The sequence below is a fragment of the Danio aesculapii genome, chromosome 14 (assembly GCF_903798145.1).
Source record: "Danio aesculapii chromosome 14, fDanAes4.1, whole genome shotgun sequence".
Taxonomy (NCBI): Eukaryota; Metazoa; Chordata; class Actinopteri; order Cypriniformes; family Danionidae; genus Danio; species Danio aesculapii.
The window spans coordinates 5,619,263-5,631,863 of NC_079448.1; the positions used below are offsets into that span (position 1 = coordinate 5,619,263).

A 12,601-nucleotide genomic window follows, 5' to 3' on the forward strand; every position below is an offset into this window, starting at 1 on the left:
AGGTTAAGGTTAGGCAAGTTATTGTATAACGATGGTTTGTTCTGTAAACTATTGAAAAAATATATAGCTTAAAGGGGCTAATAATATTGACCATAAAATGGATTTTAAAAAATTAAAAACTGCTTTTATTCTAGCCAAAATAAAACAAACGAGACTTTCTCCTAAAGAAAAAATTTTATCAGACATACTGTGAAAATTTCCTTGCTCTGTTAAACATCATTTGGGAAATATTTAAAAAAGAAAAAGAAAAAAATCTGAATGGGGCGAATAATTCTGACTTTAACTGTCATTAATAAAGGGACTAAGCCGAAAATAAAATGAATAAATGAATGAATGAATTTTTGGAGTGTTATCACCAGTTATTTTGTTAGATCAGCTCCAGATTCGGCTTCAATAGGGTATATGCTGAGCTAGTGTTTTTCCCATGCTGATAAACTTCCGGTGACCTGTTATTGTGAGGTTTTTTTCCATTTTATACAATTCCTTTTACAGCATCGATGTTGTTTTATAATTCAAATACAATCAGTTAAACAGACTTTGGCATTCATTTAGTTGCTCAAGCGTAAAACAAGACAAAAGAGTTTGCTCGCATGCGTCTGTCAGAATCGGCAGGCTAGCGCAGAAGCTCCATTGAATATACTGGGGTAAAATAAATGCTCATATTATAAAGACATGGCGGGGAAAAATGTAATTTAATGCAGTGCTTCTTGTACAATCTGAGACCCACTTTATATCTGATATCACTCAGTGGAGATCGCTGATTTTTAAAGAAAACAGACCTTAAACGCACCAATTTTGCAATGACATACAGTTCACCGGAAACGCTTAACCCAGGTTACTGGCAAATTAAAAGTCCTATTAGCATGCTTCGGCATACACCCCATACTGATTAATCGAATGTATATGCACAAATATTATATTCTAAAGCATCTTATAGAAAATATAGGCTGAGCACTGTATATCTATATTGCTCATTCATTTATTTTCCTTCAGCTTAGTCCCTTATTTATTAGCGGCAGAATGAACCGCCAACTATTCCAGCAAATGTTTTATGCAGTGGATGCCCTTCCAGCTGCAACCTAGTACTGGGAAACTCCCATACACTCTCGCATTCACACACTACGGCCAATTTAGTTCATCCAATTCACCTATAGCGCATGCCTTTGGACTGTGGGGGAAACCGGAGCACCCGGAGGAAACCCACTCGAACACGGGGAGAACATGCAAACTCCACACAGAAATGCCAACTGGCCCAGCCGGGACTCGAACCAGCGACCTTCTTGCTGTGAGGCATATATATATTATTAAAATTATTATTTAAAATTAAATTTATTCCTGTAATGCGTGGCAAAATTCCTCTAATGCATTAGCCGCTCAACAAACATGTCTTAGCATTAGCATTGAATGCTGTTCAAACCCTAACTGCGAGCACACTTCGCTAATGAAAGCGTGCTAAAAAAACTATTCGAAGCGCAAAGAGTGTGAAAGTTGCGATTGTGGATTTATTATTCATGTCACGTCAGCTGCTTGTGTGTGTGTGTGTGTGTGTGTGTGTGGAGTGTCTGACTGCGAGTCCCTGTGCTGCTCTGTTCTGCCATTTACACTCATTTGTCTCCGAGCCAAAATACACACACATTCACACACACACACAATCTGCCCTTCTGCCCTGACAACATCCCCTTATTCCCTGACGGCTCTCAGCCCTGCCAGAATAACCACCAATGCCTGGCAGATCTCTCTCTCTCTCTCTCTCTCTCTCCTTTCACATAATTATGTGCTGTAGGGCTGCGAGCGTCTCCCTCTGGGCTTTTATCAGCTGTTTCTGCTGCAAAAAAAGAGAGAAGTCAGCACTGCGGGATGACTGTGTGTGTGTGAGAACGTACACACAATAGCTTTGCTGCAAGATCCAGTTCCTTGTCTACTATCTGTATAGACAGCTGCCTCCCGAGGAGACTAAAACGGAGCTTTATCTGTGGCTGATTTGGATTTGGAGCGTCAACAAAAGGCGGGAAAACCTCCATTCAGAGATATTTCTCTCTCTCTCTCTCTGTTTTCATGCGCATTAAAAACAGTGTCAGCTGAGTATCTGAAACTGGGGCAATGAGGTTGACGTGCGAGCTTGAATGTGATTCTCTGGCCAATTTAGTCGTGAAATCGGTTTGTTTTGGCCGTCTAGTTATGTTTTAGAATGGAAAAAGTGTGGCTGTTTGGGTGTAAAAGCTCTGCAGAGTTTTGCACGTCAATCTTCTCCTAAGAGAAAGATCGATTCTGAGCTGCTGAAACAAGACGTCAGCTATTTCGTAACTGATCTATGGTTGAAAACAGAATGATTAGCCCTCCTGTGAAATTTTTTAGATAACTATTTACAAAGTGCTTTTAAATGGAGGGAAACTATTTGTTGATACATTGGAACTGGTTTATTATATTTCGTCAATGGCTGGGAAAGAGTTAAAATGCATTTTTAAAATAGTTTCTCTCATTATACATCACTTGAGAAATATACGCTTATTTCATGCGGCCGCCATTTTAAAGAACCAAAGCGAGGCTGCGGTGGGAAGAAACCCGGAAGTATAGGACCAGCACTGTAAACATTGCAATAATATGCTGTGGACTACAAACCTCCAGCTGTTGCAGAGGTTTCAAAATGCAGAAATGGTGTAAACATCACTTTAATATCATTCAGTACGTTTAATTTAAACAATTTAAAAGCAATTTAGCATCAAACAACATCACAATCTGTGTAAGAGTAATACGCTTAAGTGTCGTCTTAGGATTCAGTTCATGGCACCAGTTAAACACCGTTTCCCTGCTTTAGCCTATGTAACCCGGTGAGCGATAAAACACTGTGTTGCACACCCTCGTGTAGTTTTAAAACCGTCTATTTCCCGATAACATTGAAGCACCGCTGAGTGCGGATGACTCGACGGAACTTCACGGCTGCTTCGCGCTCCAGTCTCCGTGTATCTGTGTTTGCACTCAGTTTACCGCTCTTCACCCAGTGCAAACACAGATACATGGAGACTGGAGCGCGAAGCAGCCGTGAAGATCCGTCGAGTCGTCAAGCAGAAGCAGATTGCTCGTCTGTGTTTGTACTCGGTAAACAGAGGAGGGTGAACTGATGAGCTTCTCGGCCAATCACAAGCATTTCTGTTGAGCACGTGAACACAATGGCAAATCAGTGTTGTTTTAAGAAAACCATCAACAGTGCCTTAAATGTTAGCAGGAAATTGACGTTTTTTCTTTTAATTCCATATCGTGACAAGTCTAATATAGTAAAAGAATCAGTTCATTAACTCGAGTTTGATAAAAGGAAAAAAAAGTGTGTTTGGGAAAGAAAACGTAAGCTAACTAGTGCCACTTCCCTTAACTTAGCTGAAAATGAGCTCTGATATCCCTTTTATTTTCACTATTCATTTTCAGTTTTATATATAATTAAATTTAAATAAGGGCAACGCAGTGGCGCAGTAGGTAGTGCTGTCGCCTCACAGTAAGTAGGTCGCTGGTTCGAGCCTCGGCTGGGCCAGTTGGCATTTCTGTGTGGAGTTTGCATGTTCTCCCTGCGTTCGCGTGAGTTTCCTCTGGGTGCTCCGGTTTCCCCCACAGTCCAAAGACATGCGGTACAGGTGAATTGAGAAGGCTAAATTGTCCGTAGTGTATGAGTGTGAATGAGTGTGTATGGATGTTTCCCAGAGATAGGTTGCGGCTGGAAGGGCATCCACTGCGTAAAACATATGCTGAATAAGTTGGTGGTTCATTCCTCTGTGGCGACCCTGGATTAATAAAGGGACTAAGCCGAAAAGAAAATGAATGAATGTAAATAAATAATATATTTTTTAATAAAATTCTGATAATAGAAAATAATAAAGGCACAACAAATGTATAATATATTAGACCCCGAATTGAAAAAGGTTGAGAACCCCTGATTGAAGATGTAGCCACAGTGATAGAGCCAATCGAGTGGATGGGGATAATTGAGAGGCAAAAAATGAAGGGAATTTGGCCAGGACACCTGTTCCTGTCACTATACTGGGGCATTAGGACCCACACAGAATACATGTTTAGCACCCCCTGCTGGCCTCACTAACACTATCCATGTTTCCCTCCAAACATGCGAATTAAATTCATGCGCAAAACTGGAATATTGCATAAAATATGTGCGAATAAAGCACTGTTTCCATCCAACAAGTCCAAGAGCATTTTCAAAATGTATGCGCATCTTGCCATCTCTGACCAGGTTTTTTTTTTTTTACATGATAATCCAAAATGCTCATGAAAATAGCTGAATGGAAACGTAGCTACTAATTCCAACAGCAACCTAGTTTTCCCACGTAGTCTTTCCTGGTTTAAAGATTTAACTGGGTTATTTAGGTTAATTAGGCAAGTCATTGGTCAACAGTGGTTTGTTCTGTAGCCAATCAAAACAGCCAATCCAGGAAAGAAAAAAATGATAGGAATTACTGTGAAAAGTCTTTTATTTGTTAACATAAACAAAATAATTCAAGGGCCAATCATTTTGCCTTCAACTGTACATTAGTACATCACATGACTCCGGTTCGACTGATATTATCAAATAGACACCATAGTAATTGTTGCAATTAATTGAATTATAACTGTTGAAGACTGACGAAGCTTCTGGAGCTTTAATTCAGATATGGCAATGCATGATTCATTTCCAATATCTACTAAAAACAGTCCACCAATCACAACAACTGAGTAGGCTCACATCTGACCAATCAGAGCAGAGTATGCGGTTAGAAGGTAGAAATCTTTCAGATATTAGTTGAATTTAAAAAATGTAATTATAATTTAAATTAAATTATGAAATAATGAAAGCATTTTATGGTCTGGGATGATCTTAATCATAATACTAGCAGTTTAAATGTGCTACTGTTACTGTGTTTTGAGAGATTCTGTTGGCTCAAAAAGCATAGCTCGTGTCAGTAGATGTTGGTGAGTGAGAGAAAGATTCTGTGTGAAGGAGCCTGTGCACCTGGAGCATAATGAATTAAATAAATGACGGAGGAGCAGGTGGCAACCTCACCCACACACACACACACACACACACACACACACACACACACACACACACACACACACACACACACACACACACACGCACGCACTCGCACACGCACACGCACACCAGCTCAAGCGCACATCCTTTCTCACAGTTTCACTGACGGTGAACATTCAATCTGACACACGAGTGACATTTCCAGACTCAAACACCCAGAGGAAAACCTCATCTCCGGGGTCTTTTTTCTGAGGATAAATGTTTAAGAAGATTCTTACGGCACTAACCATTCAGCTTTGGATTACAGGAATGTGCGACATTTTAAAATATAATCGAAAAGAAAATGTTTATTTCAATTTGTAATAATATTTAACAATATTGCTGTAGGGGCGTCATGGTGGCACAGTGGGTAGCACTATTGCCTCAAAGCAAGAAGGTCGCTGGTTCTAACCAGTTGGCATTTCTGTGTGGAGTTTGCATGCTCTCCCCGTGTTTGCGTCGGTTTCCTCCGGGTGCTCCAGTTTCCCCTCATATCACAAATCCAAAGACATGCGGTACAGGTGAACTGAATAAGCTAAATTGGCCATAGTGTATGTGTGTGAATGCAAGAGTGTATGGGGGTTTCCCAGTGTTGGGTTGCAGCTGGAAGGGCATTCGCTGTGTAAAACATATGCTGGATAAGTTGATGATTCCTTCTGCTGTGGCAACCCCTGATTAATAAAGGGACTAAGCTGAAAATGAATGAATGAATATTGCTGTATTTTTGTTAAATAGTATGTTTTGTTCGATTAGATCTTGAGTGTTTTGCCACCTCTTTGTTTTTGTTTCCTTAGTATAACTAGATTAGATCGAGTATTGCACGCATCGAAGATCTCGGGTTTATTTTCATTCTCGTTCATTTAAGGATTGTTCGGTTCATTTCTTCAATTTGGCTAACCCTTGTTCATTTTTTGTTTGTTAAATAATAATGTAAATATAATTTTCTAATTACTGTTCATTCATTCATTCATTCATTCATTCATTCATTCATTCATTCATTCATTTTCCTTCTGCTTAGTCCCTTTATTCTTCAGGGGTCGCAACAGCGGAATGAACAGAAACACATTTGATGTAATGCTGTTTAAGTGAAGTTTCACAAACTAATTTCGAGAGGAGCACGTGATATGATTGACTGCAGCTGGCCACCCATCTACATTCATTAGTTAGCCAATCAGATTAATCCCAACTCACGATAAGTAGCCTAGCTAGAACTACTCTCTTATCTTCGTTTTCCGAAGAAACCCCCCATCCACCCCTTCTCCTCCTTTCCTCCTTTACCACGGGGAGCTCTCGAGAACCACCTGATCTCGTACTCCCCTCACATGCTCTATGGACCAGGCGGGAGCCCTGGGCTCAACTATCTCCGAGCGCAGGGTTCTCTCCCGGGACAGCATGCCAAACCTGCTAACAGTTGTCAAACAATATCTAAGTATGAACTCTTGAATTTTCTTTGGAAGAATAAAACGCACTATGTTATAAAGTCCGTAATTTTAAATTCCTTTAATAAGGGTGGCTTAAACTTTATAGATTTTGATTCACTTAATAATACATTAAAAATAAATGGGCTGAAAGGCTTTCTCCACAATCAATCTCCTATTTGTAATGTAATCCCTCATTATTTTTTTTCTCAATTAGGAGGCATTGACTTTCTATTAATGTGTAATTTCTCAATTAATAAACTTCCTATCAAACTTTCCTATTTTCATCAGCAAATGCTTCAGGATTGGAAACTTATTCATAAGCGCAATTTCTCGCCACACAATTTTTACATTTAGAACAACTGTAATATTTTACATAAGAGGAAATCTTATGACAGTAATGGTAATTTATTTACTTACTGTGATTTTACTGTAAGATATACTCTACCCAAATCTAAAAAAGAATTTAATATTAAGGCCATCTCCTCTAAAATGTGTATGCTTTTTAGAAATAATAATAATTCATTGTTTTCTGTATGTTCCCCTTGTCCTGATTCTACTGTTGTTGGATCCATTTGTTTCTCCACTTAAAAATCCAATCATAAAATCAGGTCTTTATTTCTAGACCTTGTCATCTCAAATCCTTCTTCTTATTGGAACACCCTTTTTGATGATATTAAATGCTCGTATGTTTGGTCACTCCCTCAGAAAAATTTTCAACAAATAAAATGAACGAAATTTCTTTTAAAATTATTCATAGATATAATACAGTTAAACATTTTTTACAAATATTCAAAAATGACATTGATGTGTCTTGCTAATTCTGTAAGACTTCTTCTGAGTCTGTTGCTCACTTGTTTTGGGAATGTCCCTTAGTTAAATCACTTCTCTCTGATGTGATTTCTCTAATTGTCCAAAAGAGGTATAGTGATTTTTCTTTAAGCTATAGACATGTTGCTTTAAGGTTTTATATTAAAGAAAAACAATTGCTTAATTCAACTTTTTGTGTTAACCTCATTTTATTTATTGGAATGTTTTTTTATACACAAATGCAAATATAATGTGCGCCAAATTTTTTATTTTTTAAAGGAGAATTGGAACTGTACTTAACCATCACAGAGTCTCATAACAAGAAAGGAATGAACACATAAAACATGTGCTTTATTTAATATTCTGCATTAATTTGTTTGATTTTTTCTTGTGCCCTCATTTATTTATTTATTTTGTTTTTTTTCTTTCTCATTGCCTTTCTTTTGCTTTACCTTTATTATATTTCTTTAAATTGTTACATTTCTCTTGTTGCAATATTTGTATTGCTTGTACGATACTTTAATCCGTTTGTATTTCTGTCTGTTGTAATTGCCTGTTGTTATTGCAATAAAAACAGAAACTGTTAACTAACTGTTAATTTAGTAAAGTATAAAACAATAAAAAGTGATACACACATTTGAGAAGCTTCTTAGAAGTCTCCATTTAATATTATTGGTGTCTCTGAAAAATGTAAGCAATCCTAAAGAGATCCCATTGTGCTGTTTCTGTCCTTCAGGCACATTTTCTGAGCACGGTATTGAAACGAGGCCTGGCTTAGATCATAATCTGTGTTTAAAAACAGCCCGCTCCGGTGTGTCCTGTAAGCCTGACTCCACGTGAAGTGTGTGTGTACCTGGAGTGATGTCCCTGACCAGCAGGGGCTGCTGTGTGGAGAGAGTGAAGCCATGAGAGTTGAGCACCGCATCTCTGATCACCTCCACTGTCACCTTCACAGGGAAGTTCTGCTGGCCCGAATCCCCAGAGCGAGACCTCCTGCCTCTTAAAATACGCTCTCTTTGGGAGAACACAGTCAGACAGACAGGTCAAAACATACAGACTCAGAATGAAACAGTTCAGAATGAAATATTAATGTACTGTTTAATGTGGTTTGTGCACACACTACTATATTTTAAGAAATTTTACACAGAATTTCCTATAATATTTTTTCTTGTGGAGAAAAAGTCGTATTTGTTTCATTTCAGCTACAATAAAAGCAGTTTTAAATTTTTTGAAAAACATTTTAAGGTCAAAATTATTAGCCCCCTTAATGTAGGGCCATATACACTAAACGGCCACTTTATTAGGTACACCTCTCGTTAACGCAAATTTCCAATCAGCCAATCACATGGCAGCAACTCAATGCATTTAGGCATGTAGACATGGTCAAGATGATCTGCTGCAATTCAAACCAAGCATCAGAATGGGGAAGAAAGGTGATTTAAGTAACTTTAAACGTGGAATGGTTGTTGGTGCCAGACGGGCTGGTCTGAGTATTTCAGAAACTGCTGATCTACTGGGATTTTCACGCCCAACCATCTCTAGGGTTTACAGAGAATGGTCCAAAGAAGAGAAAATATCCTGTGAGCGGCAGTTCTGTGGGCACAAATGCCTTGTTGATGCCAGAGGTCAGAGGAGAATGACCAGACTGATTTGAGCTGATAGAAAGAGAGCAGTAACTCAAATAACCACTCGTTACAACCGAGATATGCAGAAGAGCATCTCTAAACACGTCCAACCTTGAGGCGGATGGGATACAGCAGCAGAAGACCAAACCGAGTCACATGCCTGTCAGTTAAGGACAGGAAACTGAGGCTACAATTGGAACAGGCTCACCAAAATTGGACAATAGAAGATTGGAGAAACGTTGCCTGGTCTGATGAGTCTCGATTTCTGCTGCGACATTTGGATGGTAGGGCCAGAATTTGGCATCCACAATATGAAAGCATGAATCCATGCCTTGTATCAATGGTTCAGGCTGGTGGTGGTGATGTAATGGTGTGGGGGATATTTTCTTGGCACACTTTGGGCCCATTAGTACCAACTGAGCATCGTGTCAACGGTGGGACGGGTGATTCGCATCATGGATGTGCAGCCGACAAATCTGCAACAACTGCGTGATGCTATCATGTCAATATGGAGCAAAATCTCTGAGGAATATTTCCAGTGCCTTGTTGAATCTATTCCACGACAGATTAAGGCAGTTCTGAAGGCAAAAGCGGGTCCAACCCGGTACAGGTAAGATGTACCTAATAAAGTGGCCGGTTTTCATGTGTTTATATAGGGCCTTGATTGTTACATTCAATATTAACTACTAGAGTAACTTAAAAAGAATGTCCTTGAAAATATCACAATCAAATCAGTGTGAGGGTACATGAAATGATGTCACTGTGTGCCGACAGACTCATGGTTTAGGAATCATTTTAGCACAGCTTGTATTTGAGTCACAGAAAACTAGGAAACATTCATTCATTCATTCATTCAATCAGGGGTCACCACAGCAGAATGAACTGCTAACTTATACAGCATATGTTTTACACAGCGGATGCCCTTACAGCTGCAACCCATCACTGGGAAACACCCATACACTCTCATTCACACACATACACTACGGACAATTTAGCTTACCCAATTCACCTATAGCACATGTATGGGGGAAACCAAGCACCTGGAGGAAACCCACGCCAACATGTGGAGAACATGCAGACTCCACACACAAATGCCAACTGACCCAGAAATCTTTGCCAGCAAAACCTTCAGGTAAATGTATAACCCCATTGTAAAATACCATGTTTTAACTGAAGGAAGTTATCTACCCAAATCTGGAAATTATTATGGAGCCAATTTGGAACCAAGACCAACCCCCCCAACCAACCATGTGTGTGTATTTATGTGCGTGTTTGTGTGTGTGTGTGTTGGTGATATAGCTCAACCTGCTGAGAGAGTCTCGAGAGCGCCGCAGCCATTTTCCCACCACCTGCTCCACCCGGCCGACCCTGCGTGGAGATCGACTTCTGCTTCTCTCGCTCTCCTCCATCTAACTAAAGCACACAAACACACAGAGAAGAAAAAAAGATCAAACACTGTACTCAAACTCAAGATCACAATCAGACACAGTTACCTTCCAAAAGACCCGTGAGGCTAAAGTGTAGTTCACGTTAGGGTTGGGGATGTCGACCAATTTGGCATTGTACGATGTCTAATGTGAAACATTGCGATGAAGAATGGCGTCCTTGTAGGCGGCGGTGAAATAATTATTTATGAATAAATAATTAACTCATAACCAATTAATTACTACCTAACCCACAGGGTCTTAGTTTTACCCATAACCATATCATAAATAAATAAAGAGAAGTTACACATAAATTACCACCTGTCCATCACTTTTTCCGTGGGACTCTGGCATGAATAGGCAGAGTGATCTGTGTCGTTATAATGGCTCATTCTGAAAACGTAGTCCCGTGGACGTTTCTGGAGACCGTGAAATACGTCCCGGGAGGTACGTATTTTTGCAGTTTTTGTTTTTACGAATCCGCGAGAGGCCGTTGTGTGCACTTTTTTGCATCTCAAACGTCTCTCGCAGAGTGCTGTTCGCACCCGCGCTGTTCTCGCGTAAACCCACCAGAGGCCGCTGTCGAATGACCGTTTCTGACTGACTGAATGATTGACTGGGCGATCGGCCAATCGGCCCACCCACCCTCCTCCTTCCCTAAACCCAACCAGTTTTACCGATCACTGACCCGCCCGACCGCTTGCTTTCCTAAACCCAACCAACAATTTACAAAAGCTGTCCAGAAAAAGAAAAGCCCTCGTCTGATTTCTTTTCCATGTTTTTTCGGATTTTGACACATTCTTACCTTGTTATGAACTTGTTCACTTTATATTTTGGATTCTGTTTTTGTCTTAGCTGATTTCTGGAATGGCTCTTTCCCGGACCCAAACCCGGTCGTCGTGATTGTGGTAATCTCCTCTCTGCGTCTCAAGTCCGCCGACGTACATGACGAGCTAAACGGAGAAACCGGACAAAGCCCTCGACACGGAGGTAAGTGGTCAACTGGTAAGCGTGAAAAGGAACGGCATCATACCGGCTAGTAGCTTTCGCTTAAAAATGAAATGCAGCCATACGTACCTCTGGCTACATAATTTGCAGTCTCCAGAAACATCCACGGGACTACGGTTTCAGAATGAGCCTGGGTTGTATAATGGCATCGACAAACTTGGTTGGTAAAAAAGGTGCATAACCAACAGGAACCAACCAACAGTGTCTGAGGTTTTCGCAAAAAATTACTAAGTACAAGCATGAAAGCGAAAGATTGTGTACTGACGCTGTGTTACCTGATAGATTCAAAAGAGTGAAGAGTCGTTATATTAATTAAGACAAGATTAAGATTAAGATGTTAGACAAGATTAATTAAATATCACGTTTAACAACTATAGTGAGATGCGATCCAGCGGTACATCCTTGATAAACTGTCCGACGTGGACTGCTCTCTGGGATTTTGTGCTTAAAACACCAGCTGACTGCTAAAGCTTAGGCACGCGCACACGTTGCAGCGCATGACTGTGTGTGTGGTCACGTGATGTGCATTTTCAGTGGTATAGTGTGGATGGATGAAGGGCTTTTCAGAAATGCTAGGTGAAACGCCAGTGTGGACGTGCATGGTTTTCGTTCTATATGGCATTTTAAACTAAGACGTATTCGTGTAAACGGGGCCTAAGCGTGTTTTGTTCACGAGCGGGATACTGTTGCGACGGAGGCGGGGCAGAGGATCGCGATGCAGGCTCAGCATCGTGATGTCTAATGACCATTGCCGATGGCATAGACTAAACAGATCCAACTCTAGTTCACATCTGTTAACTTTCAGCTCATCTTTATATCTATGCACTACTAAAAGTTGGTCTAAACTTTTAGTCCCTTTAGGCTAGGGTGAAAGGTTGAAAACCATGATGAGAGTACACTACCTGACAAAAGTCTTGTCTCCTATCCAAGCTTTAACAACAACAAATAATAACTTCTAGTTGATCATTTGGTATCAGAAGTGGCTTATATGAAAGGCAAAGGCCTCTAGATTACGCTTATTTGACCAAAATAAAATATGATCATGCCTTGATTTTTAATGATTTAATTAGGACAGTAAGGTCTGACTTTGCTTAGAAAAATGTCTTGTCACTTAACAAAAATAATGTCCAGTATAGAATATAAAGTCATGCTGCAGTGGAAAAAGAATGATTATTGTGTATGACTCCCTCATGAGCTTGGAGGACTGCATCCATACATCTCTGCAATGACTCAAATCACTTATTAAAGTCATCTGGAATGGCA

General features: G+C 40.0%; 1 protein-coding gene across 1 annotated transcript in view; it reads right to left on the reverse strand.

The window, feature by feature from the left end:
- The window catches only part of frmpd1b (FERM and PDZ domain containing 1b), an 80,032-nt gene that overhangs the window by 23,205 nt on the left and 44,226 nt on the right, over positions 1-12,601 (reverse strand). Inside the window, exons 3-4 of the mRNA XM_056471960.1 lie at positions 10,212-10,319; positions 8,135-8,295 (exon numbers count right to left, since the gene is read on the reverse strand). Of these exons, the coding sequence (XP_056327935.1) occupies positions 8,135-8,295; positions 10,212-10,315 (265 nt within the window). The 5' untranslated portion in view covers positions 10,316-10,319. The remainder of the gene's footprint in view (positions 1-8,134; positions 8,296-10,211; positions 10,320-12,601) is intronic.